General features: G+C 46.4%; 1 protein-coding gene across 1 annotated transcript in view; it reads left to right on the top strand.

The window, feature by feature from the left end:
* The first annotated feature begins 422 nt into the window (after nucleotides 1-422).
* The window catches only part of ARID3B (AT-rich interaction domain 3B), a 41,504-nt gene continuing 25,650 nt past the window's right edge, over nucleotides 423-16,276 (top strand). Inside the window, exons 1-2 of the mRNA XM_058156672.1 lie at nucleotides 423-504; nucleotides 6,662-7,312. Of these exons, the coding sequence (XP_058012655.1) occupies nucleotides 6,737-7,312 (576 nt within the window). The 5' untranslated portion in view covers nucleotides 423-504; nucleotides 6,662-6,736. The remainder of the gene's footprint in view (nucleotides 505-6,661; nucleotides 7,313-16,276) is intronic.

The following is a 16,276-nucleotide window of genomic DNA, read 5'->3' as shown; positions in this document are numbered from 1 at the left end:
TCTATTCTATTCTATTCTATTCTATTCTATTTCTATTCTATTTCTATTCTTTTCTCTAAGTTGTTGTTACTTTCAATATTTCCTCCCTTCTCTTCTACCAAATATATATATATATATGTGGAATTTGGGGGCATGCTTTCTCTCTCTTCTTTGCATTTCATTCAGTGTGAAAAGTAATTTTATTTAAGTAATAATAATAAAAAAGGCACAAGCAAAATCCACTATTCCCCTGCCAGGGCAACCCTGAGCTTTCTGCAGCCCCCCCTCTCTCCCCTCCCCCAACACCGGAAGTGGCGAAAGGAGTCCCGCCTCCTGCTCCCCCCCTCCTCTATCCGGGAGCCGCTCGGTGACGCCTCTTCCGGCGCGTGGCCCATAGAGTCCCCTCCTGCGGCCCCTCTTTCCGGCCCGGTGGGGGAGGGGGCTGGGGGCGCGGCTGAGGCGGCTGTTGCTGTTGCGGGCGCTGCGCCTGAGGCGAAGGAGACCCCGCCGGAGGAGGAGGAGGAGGTGAGGCGCCCCCCCCCACCTCGAGCGGCGGGGAGGGGAGGGCAGGGCTGGGACTCGCCCCCCGCCCTCCCCCCATTCTCCCGGGGGGCGGGGGGGCTTCCTTTCGCGGAGGGCGCGGAGCTGCCGGGCGGGAAGCCCCGGGGGCGCTGAGGGAGAGGGTCGCGGGGGTCGTTCTCCAGCCGCCTTTCTCCAACCTGGCGCCCGCCGGAGGGGTTGCAATGGGCTCCTTCCCTTCCCCCCACCCTCAGCATGTGTGTGTGTGTGTGTCCCCCCCCCCAATTCCTTGCCAGGCAAATGAGCAGGATGATGGGAGTTGTAGTCCAGATAGCCCCAGGTTTGGGTGGGTGGGTGGGGGGGGGAGTCGGGGATCAGCTGTTTCTAACCCGGCGCCCGCCGGAGGGGTTGCAATGGGCTGCCGCTCTCCCCGCCCCTCCACCCCCCATCTCTTGCAAAGCAAGTGGGGAAGATGATGGGAGTTGTAGTCCAGATAGCCCCAGATTTTGGGGGGGGGGTCGGTGTGGGGAGGGGGAGGTTCGAGGATCAGCTGTTTGCAACCTGGCGCCCGCTGAAGGGGTTGCAATGGGCTCCCGCTGTCCCCGCCCCCCTTCCTTACCAAGCCGGAGGGCAAGGTGATGGGAATTGTAGTCCAGAGCCCTAGATTAGTTGCATGTTGGGGGGGGGAATCTGCTGCTGCGGACCCCAACCTGGCGCCTGCCGGAGGGGGGGGTTGCAATGGGTTCCTGCTCTTCCCTCCCCCACCCTCAGCAGACACCCCCCGCCTTGCAAAGCTAGTGGGGAAGATGATGGGAGTTATAGTCTAGGGCCCTAGATAGCCCCAGGTTTGGAGGGGTCAGGGATCAGCCATTTCCAACCTGGTGCCCTCCAGAGGGGTTGCAATGGACTCCCGCTTTTCCTGCCCCTCCCCCACCCTCAGCATGTCGTCCCCCCCATCCAAGTAAGTGTGGAAGATGATGGGAGTTGTAGTCCAGAGCCTTAGAAGCTGCAGTGTCCCCGGCATGGCGCTCAGCAGAGGTGTTGAAATGGGTGCCTGTGCTCTGTGCCGGACCCCTCTCCTTGCGTTGATGTGAAGGTGATGGGAGTTGTAGTTCAGAGCCCTAGGCATCTCCAGGATTGTGGTGGTGGTGGTGGTGGGGAGGTTTCCTGCAGCTATCTCCAACCTGGTGCCCTCAGAGTTATTGCAATGGATTCCCAGATGGGCTGGGCTGTGAGGGAGGGACTGGCTCAAAAGTCACCCAGTTGGCTTTCGTGCCTAAGGCGGGACTAGAACTCCCCTCCCCTGGTGATTGGCTCAAAGTCATCGAATTGGCTTTCACGCCTACGGCGGGACTAGAACTCCCTGTCTCCTGGTAAATGATCCAAAATCACCCAGCTGGCTTTTGTGTCTAAGGCTGGACTAGAATTCCCCATCCCCCAGTTTCTAACCTGGTGCCTTAACTACTACACCAAACTAATAGGCCACAATTGGCAAGGACAGCAAACACTGTGCTTCCGTTGTACGGCGTTTTTAGTCATGTAGTGAAGGCCATCGCCCTCCGATCTGTCCAGTCTTTTGGAGAGTAAATCTTGAGTGCTGCTTGAAGAAGGACTGTGTGACTCTTCTCTTCAGCCTGCTGTTAATGAAGTCCCTTTTCAGTTGCCAGCAGCACAAAATAGAGAAGAAAATATTCTTCTATCCATCAGAACTTTATAAACTTGCTATTCGTGAAAGAATTGAGTTGAAATTATATGCTGCCTTTTTTTTGTTTCGAACTAACTGCTGCTTTGAGTTATGTCCATACTTAGAATCGTGGCTAATTTGGGCCTTCCAGATTTTTCAAATCCAGCCTGTATCATGTCACTCAGCTGTGGGTTATATCATTATGCACAAAGAAAGTATTAGCGCCTGGGAGGGGATAGGTTATCGTAATCCTATTAATATGCAAATGAACCTCTTGCACAACTGAGCTTTCCAGACCAGGAAGCTCAGTTTAGGCTGCCTGCAGTGGACCAAGAAGATGTTGAAAAGTGTTCATAAGATTTTCTTTGAAAATTATTCTGTTGCGATGTATTTTAAACTTGCACCCGGAGTGCAGGAATATAGCTATTATGTAGGCGGTTTTATGTACAGAAGGGATGCGGTGACTCAGTGGCTTAGATGCTGAGCTTGTTGATCAAAAGGTCGGTAGTTCGAATCCCTAGTGCCGTGTAACGGGGTGAGCTCCCGTTCCTTGTCACAGCTTCCGCCAAACTAGCCGTTCGAAAGCACGTAAAAAATGCAAGTAGAAAAATAGGGACCACTTTGGTAGGAAGGTAACAGTGTTCCGTGCGCCTTTGGCGTTGAGTCATGCCGGCCACATGAACATGGAGACGTTTTCGGACAGCGCTGGCTCTCCAGCTTTGAAACGGAGATGAGCACCGCCCCCTGGAGTCAGGAACGACTAGCAGATATGTGCGAGGGGAATCTTTACCTTTATGTACAGGCAGTCCTCACTTAATGACTGCTGACTTAGCAATCAGGCAGCCTGCCCACCAAAAGATAGTTATGACCAGATTTTGCAGTTCTAATTCCCACCCCCCTGAATTGCAACCATCAGAAGTTCAAAATCTGATCATAGCTACCTTTTTGGTGGGCAGGCTGTTGCAACTTTGCACGATGGTCACATGGTTGCATTTTAGGTACTTGGTAATCCGCTTGTATTTGCAGCCGTTTCACGTCTTGTGGCCAGTGGGATGCTGCCACGGTTTTAAGTACGAGGACCAGCTGTAAGTGATTTTTTTCCAACACCATCACAACTTCAAACGGTCACTAAACAAATGGTCAATAAGTCAAGGACTAACTGCAACTTAAGCGTGTTTCAAAAAGTGTTGTAGACCTACAGAATTTTAGCTACTACCATTGTGGCTGTCAGAACTGATACTTCTGTTCCTGCAGGCATGCATTGAATTGTCTTCGTAGTAAAAAAAACAAAAACCAACAACTGTAAATTGGTAACAAGCCTGAGTGTTAACAAGATCGCTGATGACCTTCCAATATGGTTTCAAAAAACATTCAAGAGAGTCACGGGAAATTCTTGATGATTCGGTCTTTCTTAAAATAGCAGAGGGGTTATTTTATTGCCGGTGGAGAGAGAGAGACGGGGGCATATTTAATTTTAGCAAAACATCCTATTGCTCTTTTGGAGGGTCTGTTTTGCTAAAGTCATGCATCTTATCTGGGCGAAGCTAAGTGCTTCGTTGCTGGCAGAGAAGTAGCTAAAACAAACACAAAACAAAGGGAATTGTTCTTCCATTCTCCTTTGCAATTTGGTTTCTCACCACATCAAGAAATTCTGTTCCAATAACGATTCCCCCGATGTATTTCCGCCCTTTAATGATTGTGCGGCTCTTGCCTTTCATCCTTTGACCATCGGGCTCATTCATTATTTATTGTCCCCTTATTCATTATCTCCCCGTAGATGGCACTTCACGGGCCCCGTGGTGTTTCTAAATTAAAATTGGACGCAGGGAAATAAAATAAACTTCTCTGGAAGGCAGAAGTGACAAACAAAGGAAAATGGGTGCCCCAAAGCACAGTCAGGGCAGAGGGGTGGGGATATTACGGCTGATATTTAACTTTAAATAGTACGTAATTTCATCAACTCTTGTTATTACGTCTGAAAGTCACAATTGCTTTGGGGGAGGAGAGGATGATGATGACGGACAGGCACTTGAACTCGCAATTGCCAGCTGCAAAGAGTTTTGTGGTTGCTTCTTGCCAGCCACCCAAGAGCTGCAAAATTTACTACAGGTAGTCCTTGACTTACAACCATTCGCTTAGTGACTGAAGTTACACCAGCACTTTAAAAAGAAAGGTGACTTATGGCTGTTTGTCACACGAGGACCATTTGTCACACCCCATGATCCCGTGTTCGAAATTCAGAAGCTCGGCAACTGGCATGTATTTATACGGCGGTTGTTGAGTCCCCGGATCACATGATCTCCTTTTGCCACCTTCTGACTACCAGAGTCAGTGAGGAAGCCAGATTCGTTTTAATGACCGTGTTAGTAATGGAACACGCTGCGGTGATTCCCTTAACAACACCCGGCAAGAAAGGTCATAACACGGGGCAAAGCTCGCCTAACAACGATCTTTCTTAGCAATGGAGATTTTGGGCTCCATTGTGGTCGTAAGGTGAGGACTACCTGTATCTTTGTCCCCCTCTAGGGTTGATCTCCAGATCCCAGTGAACAAACGAAATCACTTTGGCCAATATCAGAACCAGTTGCCAAGGGAGATGGAGCTCCCTTTTCTGGATCCCTGTGGCTGCCACAGGGTGGGCTTACTTTGCAAACTGCCAAGCATTTGAAGCTACCTGGTGATATTTATGGCTGAAGGAGGCAGGCTCAATGTTTCTTTATTTAAAGGAGGATATTTGCAGCCCAGGGTTGAACTGTGGGGTCCTTTGTGCTCTCTGAGCTTGGTTGTTTTCTTGCAGACGTTTCGTGCCCCAACTACGTAACATCACCAGTGCATTGATGGCGCTACCAAGTTTGGGTTATGAAAAGTCTGCCAGAAAACAATCGGGCTCAGAGAGCACAAAGGACCTTTCATTTCTTTATTTCTTTATCTCTAATTACATTAAAAATATATTGATTAGGGGTGGGTTTTTTGCCTCCACGGAATTCAAAGTGGTATTTCTTAGCACCCATAAACACTCATGGTGGAAGTTCCAAAGGAAATTTAATAATTTGGTCAGGAATGGTGTCTGGACAGAAACGACAAAAGAGAGGGGACTAACATACAGCTAATCCTCTTTTTAGGACCACAGTTGAGCCCAAAATGTGTCACTAAGTGAGACAGTTAAATAAATTTGGCCCCGTTTTACGATCTTTCTCGCCACGGCTGTTAAATGAATCACGGCAGTTGTTAAGTTAGTAACACGGTTGTTACATCAATCCGGCTTCCCTTTGCCTGTGAGTAGGTTGCAAAAGAGGGAATGACATGATTCCCAGACACTGCAACGGTCAGTAAATGTGAGCCAGTTGCCAATTTTAAATTACGTGACCATGGGGCTGCTGCAACGGACATAAGTGTGAAAAACGTATGTGAAAAAAGAGCGGTCCCAAGCCACTTTTTCCAGTGCCGTCATAACTAAAGGAACTGTTGTAAGTTGAGGACTAGGTTGTAAGTTAGTCTTTCAGTCTTGCATTGGCTTCTTGAATTTGGACTGCCGAATCCTGTGCTTGCATTCAGCCCCACCTCCATTTTCATCCTAACCCTGGAATTAAAAGCAGCATATATAGCAACCAAGGAAGAAAGTTGGCTGCGCACATTTCTGAACGAAGATCTTTCTGCATGCTTTTCTTAGACTGTAATGCTAAAACAACAATTGGTGGACATTGTGGGGTGGGGTTTTTTTCCCTCCCTCTCCCCTTCCCTGGGGTTGTAAATCCTATTTTACTCTCATTATGCAGGAACAGACCATTTGTGTAGCATTAAGAGAAAGTAACAAAGATGTTTTCAAAGAAAATATGGCTGGAGGAGAGGCGGAAAGGGTCTCGTGCCCCATACGATAAAATCATTTCTGAGGCTGATTTGGGGTGGGGTCTTTTTTTTTTTTTCTTTTACTACAAGGAAGTAATTGCTTTGCAGAGAAATCTGAAATTCCATCAGAAAACATGGAATTGTGCGTGGGCTTTTTCCAGTCTGCTTTCATTTTGTAGCTTCTTGGAAGCAGGGTAGAGGAAGAAGCACTGTATTTTTAGGAATATAAGATGCACCTTTCACCCCCACCCTAAAAATGGGTGAAAATTTAGGTGTGTCTTATAGACCGAATAAGGGCAATTTTGCCCTCCCGAGCCCCTAGAAGCACATCAGAGCTCCACACAGCCCATTTTTGGCGAAAATGGGCCCGTTTTTAGGCTCCCAAGCCCTCCGCCCATCTTGTTTTCGTCCTCCCAGACCCCTAAAAGCACTCTGCAGGCTAAAATCGGGCACATTTTGGCCAAAAACAGGCTATGCGGAGCCCTGCAGGCTCCCGGGGGCCTGAGAGGGCAAAAATTCGGCGTGGGGAGGCCAAAAGCTATTTTTTTTTCTCATTTTCCTCCTATAAATTTAGGTATGTCTTATAGTCCAAAAACTACGAGTAATTACCCAGGCCCGTTATTTGTGTTTCAGATATTCTGCCGAAGGCTTCATCTGGAGCCGAGTCCATCTGAACTCCTTTCTCCGCACAGCCATGATAAGCCCAGGATGAAGCTGGAGGCAGTTGTGGAACAGCTGCAGAAGCAGCAGCAGCAACAGCAGGTGGCCCCTCTCCCGATGGAGCCCAGAGACCGGCCCCAGAGGCAGATGAGAGACGCTCCGCTGCAGTTCCCTCAACAGATGACGGTCCAGCAAGCTGGCCTGGCTGCCACCTCGGGCAAAGTTTCCGGTGGGCCCATCCTTGGACCTTCCGCTAGAATGCCTCCCGTCCTGGGGGCTTCTCGAACATTTGACCAGAGTGCTCTGAACTCGGAGGAAGAAGAGGAGGAGGAGGAGGAAGAAGAGGAAGAAGAAGAAGGGGAGGAAGATTCAGAAGACGGTGACCTGGAAGACAACGCTCCCAGAACTGGCCAGGATGCGCGATCGGCTCTCAAATACTTTCACGCTTCCAAAGCGGTTTCCCACAACCAAAGAGTGACTCCTTCCTCTAAGCCTCTCCCAGTTCTGGCGGCCCAGCGGAATCTCCAGGGAAAGGACCAAGTGGGGAAAGAAACCCCCAACTTGCTCTATTCCGGGTCTTCCACGGGGAGACCGACGTGGAGGGTGGAGGAGCAGCACAAGCAGGTCAGTCCAAAGGTTTTCTCCCCATTCCCCGCCCCGGGGATGCCATTGAAGCTTGTGTGTTTCATTGTCTTGTGTTAGATGTGGCTCTTCCTTATTTACGCAGGGAAAGCTATGCACCGTAGTTGGGTATTAGTTCCCTTTTTTACTTATAGTCCACATCTTGCAACCAGAATCAAACCCGACGTTTCTTTTGCTAAGCGAGACCGCAGCGAAGGGAACTTTGTCCCATTTTACAACGGCCATTCCCTTGCCGCCGTTGTTAAGGGAATCGCCACGGTCGTTAAATTAGCAACGGGGTTGTTTAAGCGAGTCTGGTTTCCCCATGGATTTTGCTTGCCAGAAAGTTGCCCCAAAATTGGCCCCATCGCCCCTAAGGCATCGCCACCGTCGTAAGTAAGTAAGTAGCTAGGCCCCTGTGAAGTAATTGGGCCAGAAGAGATCCAGTGGGGTCCTTTGGGGAAGCCAAAAAAAACCCCCAAAAAACCCCCCCAGGAATCTGGCTCAGAAACCTTTAAATAAATCAACCTTTGTTAATTGTGAGCTCTGGGAAGTGAGCAATTTCATTTCTTAAGCCAGCTTTTCCTCCTCCTCTTCCTCCTCCTCCCTTATTTCCCCCCACCCCCAGCAGCAGCTCCTTTACACGTTTCCTCATTTTTTTATGAGCAGAAGCCAAAACCTTCAGAGGCTCCTGACTGCCACCATGAATTAAGCAAGAGGGAAATGCGCATAGAAAAAAGAAAAGAAAGAAAGCCAGTGGGCTTCCTATTTATACAGACCCTGGGAAGCCTCTCTCTTCCCTCTCCCCCCCCCCTTTTCCCCTCACACGTTGTGTTTGCAGTTCACACCAACAGCTTCAGGACAGCCCCGGCCTTGAGAATAATAACAGGGCCCTTGTGCTTTCGGTGGCCGAAGAACCTTTGAAGTGTTGCAATTAAAAAGCAGGCCGGCTGATGCAACTAGGAGGAGTATTTTGCGCCTCCTTGGTGCAAATTAGGCCTTTTGGCACACTGAATTCCAGAATCTCGAGAAGGAGCTGGGTCAGGTTTACCGTTTCTGGGGTTGTGTACCGTCTGCACATTGCACAAACGTTTTGCCGTGTGCAAGGGCCGAAGGGGTAATTGTGTCGGATTCTTAACAGCAAATTCAAACAAAAAAACAACAGCAGCACTTTTTCTTGGTGTTTGAGTGCGTAATTGCATCCGTTTTTGTGGGGCGGTGGTTGTGTCATGCCGTGTCTAATAGCTATCGTGGGTGACTTTTTGGGGGCTGTTTGTGAGGATTTCCTTAAGTACCTAAGCAAGCATCTACTGGGCTATTGTTGAAAATAGAATAGAATAGAATTTTTTATTGGCCAAGTGTGATTCAACACCCAAGGAATTTGGTGCATATGCTCTCAGTGTACACACACACATACACACACAAACATGTACTGTGTTTCTCTGAAAATAAGATGCTGTCTTATATTTTTTGAACCCTGAAATAAGCGCTTGGCCTTATTTTCGGGGAGGTCTTATGATTTTGGGGCATGTGGAGCAAGATGGGGCTCCTCTTGCTGTCTTACCTGATTTCCAGCTCTGTGTTTATTTTCAAGGAGGGCTTATTTTCAGGGGGAGGCTTATTTTCGGGGCAACAGGGGGTGTGTGTGTTTGAAGAATCATAAGATACAACACTTAGTGATAGTCATAGGATAATAATAAGCAATGAAATCATACTAGGAAACGATAAAAACAATATGAGTTGTAAAGATACAAGCAAGATGGCTATAGCCATAAGCGGGAAGAGATAGGTACTAGTAAGGATGAGAAGAAGAATAGTAATACAGTCTTAGTAGTTAAGTTGAGAAGACAACTGAGTTGGCAGTCGATGGCAAGCCAGTGAATCGAGGAAGACTCTCAGTTCATTTTCAGAAAAAGTAACTTGGCTGCTTTTTCCTTCCATGTTATTTCCCACCGTATTTCAATGCGCCCGTTTTATTTCACAGCTTCTCAGAGGCTGAGCACACTGGTCCTTTTGAGAGTGGGGCCTTCAACCATCCGTTCATTTTTCCAGGATAATTTGCCCTCGCCTTTGCATTCGGGCTCAGGAATGCAGCCCCTGAGGAACGGGGGCTAAGTCTTGCTCTTTTCTCCCATTCAGCAAAAAATCTTTATAAAGATTTCCATTTTCCAACCAGGCTTTTAAAAAATTAATTTGATGTGCAAGGTTTTTTTTTTTTAAATTTTGTACCTGTAAAAAAAAAAAAAAACAGAAGTTGCCTTAGAAGTGCAGGCAATCCTTCACCTACAACAGTTCGCTTAGTGACCGAAGTTACTACGGCACTGAAAAATGCGACTTGTGACCATTTTTCACACTGATGACCATTGCAGGCTCCCCACAATCACATTCGGATGCTTGACAGCTGACTCACATTTGTGACGGTTGCGGTGTTCCAGGGTCACATGATCCCTTTTTGCGACCTTCTGACCAGCCAAGTCAAGGAGGAGAGACCAAATTCACTTAACAACCCTGTTACCAATTTAACTGCGGTGTCACGTGATCCCCTTTTGCACAGGGTCTCTTGCTTGAGCAAGGGGGTTGGACTAGATCAGGGGTCTCCAACCTTGGCAACGTTTAAGCCTGGAGGACTTCAACTCCCAGAATCCCCCAGCCAGCAAAGCTGGCTGGGGTATTCTGGGAGTTGAAGTCCGCCAGGCTTAAACGTTGCCAAGGTTGGAGACCCCTGGACTAAATGACCTCCAAGGTCCCTTCCAATTCTGTTATTCTACTTTCTGGCCAAGTCAGTGGAGAAACCAGATTTACTGAACAACCACGTTACGAATTTAAGAACTTTTAAGTCGTAAAAGGGGACAAAACTCATTGAGCAAAATTTCTCACTTTTTAGCCACATAAATCTAGGGCTCCGTTGTGTTCATAAATTGAGGACTGCCGGAGAAAAATTGGTTATAGTTATAAGATCAGGAGAAGATGAGAGTAACGATGAGACAATGAGAATCCTGCCTTCCTAGATTTGTTGGACAGTGTTGCAGGAATTAGTTATTTAGCAGAATGATGGTCAGGGTGGGGGGGGGAAGCAAAATGCCAGTGGATTGCAAAATATCCATCTCGTTTTGCATGTTTGCTATAAGCTTTGAGGACTGGAAGCTTATTCGTGTTACCATAATTGAGGTTTACGCAAGGGATATTTATACCCCATGTGTATAAACGGTGCGCTGTGTGGGCAATGTCAGAGAAGGGCTGCACTGAGAACAAACAAGCTTTAGTAACCACTGTTTGCTTTCTAAACCTTTTCACTGAAGCAAAAAAAAAGCAGGAATCGCAGGTGGTCCCCGACTTACGTCCATGACGGAGCCCCAAATTTATGTTGCTAAGTGAGACATTTCTTAAGTGAGTTTTGCCCCGTTTTTACAACTTCGATCTTAACGATCGCTGCCATTGTTAAATCAATCACAGGGACGTTAAGTGAATCCATTAATGCGGTTCTTAAGCGAATCTGGCGTCCCCCCCTTTGACCTAGCTTGTCAGAAGGGGATTTCATGACCCCGGGACACTGTGACCGTCATAATTATGAACCAAGCATCCGAATGTGAGTCACATGACATGGGGATGTTACAACAGTCTTCAGCGTGAAAATGGTCATAAGTCACTTTTTTTTTTCAGTGCCATGGTAACGTCGAACGGGTCACTAAACAAACTGTGTAATACCTTCTGTAGAATACCTGGAGAAACCTACAGTAGTGGCCAAAATTGTGGAAACCTTTTGGGTAAAGTGTATTTTCTAAAACTAGCTAATAACACCACTTTTTGGGGGGAGTAGTGCCATAAAATTATATGTTAATGGAAAGATAATTTAATCAAGAATGTAATGCAATAACTTTTATGAAGGATTTGCTATTAGAATAGCAGTTACGGTATAAAGAAAAGTGAAACACGTAGAAAAAAATGAGCTATACAAAAATGATCACCATGTCAATTAATACTTAGTTGGGTAATCTTTAGCATGAATTACATACAGCCTTACAACATCTTCCCATGAAGTGAACCAAGTCTTTTAGTTCTGCAGCTGTTATCATGTGAAACCAAGATTGAATGATGGCTTCTATTAACTGGGTTTTATTGCTGGGTCGCTTCTGACTAACCAGTTTCTTTAGTCGCCTCCATAGATTTTCAATTGGGTGAAGGTCTGGGCTATTCCCAGGCCATTCCAGCAGTGGAATAGGATTATCTTGAAACTCAAAAATAAAAGTTTTATTAGCCATCAAACCTCAAAAAGACACTTTACCCAAAAGGTTTCCACAATTTTGGCCACTACTGAACCTGTCTCAGCCATTACGTGAAATAATATTTTTTTTTATGTGCTGTGAGAAGTGGTGGATTTTCTGGAAAATTTTGAATGAGAAGAGTAGCTTTCTGCTCTTCCTGAACTCACTCAATCCCCCCAGACATCATGACTAGGGAATAGCAACGATGAAAATCGCTTCTCCTCCCCCCCCCCCTTCCAAATTCCTGTCCCTTAAAAAAAGACCTGCAGTTGGGATTGTTTGCATTGGTCTCCATCTTAAGTTCTTCTGTCCAGTCCTGGGGTCACTTTGTGGGGGATGTTTGTAGCTTCTAAGAATGTTTCCAGTTTAGCCTTAAATGAGGAGCTTCTTCCTCTGTAAAAGCCAAGCCATGTGGTGGCCTGGTGTCAATTCCACACCTATGACACCGAAAAGATTTGGCCTGGAATCCAGATTTCTTTAGTGACTTTGTTTTAAGGTTAGAAGTTAGGTTCTGTATGCATTGGAGGACAGTTTACTGGCGTGTTCAAAAAAAGTCACGCAGGGTAATTGAATATACTTTTGACACTCTTTTTTCTTCTTAAAAATCAGAGTAGTGACAGGAAAGTGAAGGAAACGAGCACCAAGCTACAGTACAGTTAGTTCTCAACCTAAGGCCATAATTGAGCCCAAAATGTATGTGACTGAGTGAGAAATTTGCTCAGTGAGTTTTACTCCCCTTCTGCAACTTTTCCGGCCACATTTGTTAAGTGATTCGCCGCAGCTGATAAATTACTAACACGGTTGTTAAGTGAATCTGGTTTTCCCCATTGGCTTGGCAGAAGGTAGAATAACAGAGTTGGAAGGGACCTTGTAGGTCATCTAGTCCAACCCCCTTCCTCCTGCTCAAGCGGAAGACCCTATCTAAAAGGATCACATCACATGACCCCGGATACTGCAACCGTCATAAATGCGAGTCCGTTGTCAGGTATCCGAATGTAAATCATGTGACCCTGGAGATGCTGCAATGGTCGTAAGTGTGAAAAATGGTCGTAACTCGAAGGTTTTTTTCCAGTGACGTAACTTCGAACGGTCACTAAACGAACTGTTTTAATTCGAGGACTATCTGTGTTCTGACTGTCTCCATTTTAGTGGGTTAGGTAATTATGAGTCTTGTTCTGTGCTGTCAGCAAAACTACCTTTACTTCAAGAGGCAAAAATACAGGGAATCCTCAACTTACAACAATTCATTTAGTGACCGTTCGAAGTTACAACGGCACTGGAAAAAGAGGCTCATGACCGTTTTTCATACTTGCGACCATAAACATCCCCACGATCACATGATCAAAATTCAGACACTTGGCAACTGACTCATATTTATGACGGTTGCCGTGTCAATGGGGGAAGCCGGATTGACGTAACAACCATATTCACTTAACAACTGTGGCTAGAAAGTTCGTAAAATGGGGGCAAAACTCACTTAACAAACTTCACACTTAACCTAAATTTGGTCTCGATGCGATCGGAAGCCCCCTATATACGTCATCAAGGGAGTGACTTGGATAATTTTATTGGATTTATTTTAAAAACTCGTTAAAAGCTTGAAGAATTAAAAAGTCTTAAATGGGTCAAAACACACTTAACAACTGTCTCCCTTAAGCAAGAGAGATTTGGGGCTCTGTTGTGGTTGTAAGTCGAGGACTACTTATACACATTGTTTATTCTATTCTATTCTATTCTATTCTATTCTATTCTATTCTATTCTATTCTATTGTTTAAAGGTCTCTGTATTGTTGTAAATGAGAGAGCTGAAATCCCTTCTTATTTAAGAAGGAGAATCTCGGCTTGCCAGGAATTCTTTGGAGAAACATTCAGTAAAGACTTTCTCCATCCATGCTTCCTTCCACTAACCCAGGATTGTGGTGTCTATTAATAGGCAAGATTGACATTGGGGTGGATGTCAGTCACCCATTTTGTAAGGAGAGAGAGAGAGAGAGAGGGAGAGGCAAGATTCCTATTTTTGTTCCAAGCAAATGCTCTTGTCCCTTAATGTGTTGGAGCGGAATTAATCTTTTGCCTGCCCTTTATAATGTTCGCCTGTCAAGGGCTACTTAAATTTGCATTTTGCACCGAGCCAAGAGCTGTGGATTGATCTAAAAATGGCTTTCTGTTGCGTAACAGTTATTTGAAATTGAGGCATTCAGAGCTAAGAGGTGTCCTTGGTGTTTATTTTGGGGTGGTTTTTTAATTATTTTCCTCTTCACTTCCCCGTTTTCTTTCTTTCTTTAAAAAAAACCCCTTTTTCTTTGTAGAAAAGTCATCTTAAAGCCCCCTTGAACGTTTTGTGTTAGCAAAGGCTACTCTCAAAAGGAAGGAGGCTGTTGGGTGCTTGTCCGCTTTGAGTTCCATTCAGCGTCCCACCACAAAGTAATTAATTGCCCGACACCCTTGCGGACAAAAGAGCCGGCTCAGCTTATGATGAAGGGGCGGTGAGAATATTGTCAACACCAAAAGAAGAGGAAGGTTTTTGGCTGTCTTTCAAGGGGCTTGGCAAACCCTCAAAAGAAAAGTCAATTTAGTTTCTTTTCTCCCTTTCTTAACACTTCCCAAATTCATGCCGATTTAAGCCACAAAGGCTCTAAGAGCGACAGGAAATGAAGATAGGAAAAAAAGCTATCTTTGATGGCTGTCGTTAAACAAAGTAGAAATAAAAATAGAATAAAATAAATTTACAAATCGGGTTGAGATTTCTTTAAGCTAAGAGAACTATTGAGGCCAAAATGTATGTGCTGAGTGAAACACTGGTTAAGGGAGTTTGGCGCTATTTTACGACCTTTCTTGCCACAGTTTTTAAGTGAATCAATGCATTGAAGTTGCTAATGTGGTTGTTAAGTGAATTCGGATTCCCCAAATGACGTCGCTTGTCGGAAGGTCACAAATGCAGATCCTGTGACCTCCTCCAGGACACTGCAGCCATCATAAGTCTGAATCAGTTGCCAAGCGTCTCAATTTTGATCCTGTGACCGTGCGGGAGGCCTCCGTGGTCGTGTGAAAAACGGTCCTCAGTCGCTTTTTTTTAGTGCCGTTGTAACTGAATGGTCAGTAAATGAAGTCAAGGACTACCTTGTATTGGATAATTGTTTGTGCATCACTGAGTATCTCCTTTATTTATGTTAACAACACCATTTTTTTTTAAAAAAAAAAAAACCTCCTGGCTTTCTGATACTTAATTGAAATTCTTTTTTCCCATCTCTATTCCATCTGGATGCCAACGACAGAAATCCTGAAATAGTTCCTAGGACCTAGAACCGTGCTGGCGAACCTATCGCAGGCCTGCCACAGGCGGCACACGGAGCCCTCCCTGCGGGCACGCCAGCCCTCACGCCAGCCCGGCTCCACCACACATGTGTCCGTGCCTCCTGCCGTCCAGCTAGGCTTTGAGTCTCTGCCGCACGTGTGCGAGGAGCAGGGCGCATGGCGGGGATTCATGCACACATGCATGGGGGGGGGCAGGGCGCACGTGGGGGGGGCAGGTTGATGCAAGAGGCTTTCCAGGCCCAAAACGGCACGGGATGTGTGTGCTTGCATTGCATTTTGGGGGTTCTGACACACAACGTGTGCATTCACGCGCTTTGGGCACTCGGCACCAAAAAGGTGACCTAGAACAGGGGTCTCCAACCTTGGTAACTTTAAGACTCGTGGACTTCAACTCCCAGAATTCCTCAGCCAGCCTTGCTGGCTGAGGAATTCTGGGAGTTGAAGTCCACGAGTCTTAAAGTTACCAAGGTTGGAGAGCCCTGACCTAGAATAATGAACTGATTGACTAACAAGGAATGTTCCCAGCCTTTGGATGATCTTGGCTGGCAACCCCTTACCTTGAGGAAAGTACGTGGATCGATGGAATGGCTTATAGCTGCAGTCATGCAGCCCAAACTGTGTCGTGGAGGAATTGTGTGTAAGCCACCCATGCCAACAACAATCAGGACTGAGGCGGGGGGGGGGGAACCACAACAGAGACCTTGCAACTCGAGGGGCCTGCCTTTTTGTAGCAACCTGTTGTAGGGAGACATCCGTCGCACACCGTTCTAGAGATTCTCGGTCACATCTACGTCATGGGTGCCCCAAAGCTGTTTGTTATTCTTTGAAGAGGTTTCGCTTCTCATCCGAGAAGCTTCTCTAGTTCTGACCCGAGGACTGAGTCAGAACTGAGGAAGCTTCTCGGATGAGAAGCGAACCCTCTTCAGAGAATAAAACGAAGAAAGTCCAAGTTACCTTTTTGGGGAAAAAAAAAGCACCGTTGAGTGTTCCACACATCTGCCTTGGGCTTGTTTGTTTCTTGCTTGTTTATCCCACGCAGCCAAATTTTGCAATGAGAATAAAGCCCTTTGGATGGCTGCTTCCTCTGGAAAATGGGGCAGGTCCTTAAAATGATTGGCAGGGTTGTTGTTTTTTTCCCCTTTGTCGAATTCCAAAATCATCCGGAGGAGTGGGAGGGGTCTCACGATCAGGTTAGGAATTTCTAGTGTTGCCCTCAAGGAAAGGTTTTTTAACAGGCTTTTTGCAAGGGGGGGGGCGGCGGGTGGGGAAAGAGAATGAGAGAGAGAGAGAGACCCCAATTGTTTTGGACCTCTGAATTCCAGTCTAATAATATACTCCAGGTGGGCTTGAGAGTAATCCTAAAATAGCTGCCTCTCTTAATTGCTTCTGT

The sequence above is a fragment of the Ahaetulla prasina genome, chromosome 13, assembly GCF_028640845.1.
Source record: "Ahaetulla prasina isolate Xishuangbanna chromosome 13, ASM2864084v1, whole genome shotgun sequence".
Classification (NCBI taxonomy): domain Eukaryota; kingdom Metazoa; phylum Chordata; class Lepidosauria; order Squamata; family Colubridae; genus Ahaetulla; species Ahaetulla prasina.
Note: the sequence above shows the minus strand (reverse complement) of the source record. Positions and strands in the feature narration are given on the sequence as shown.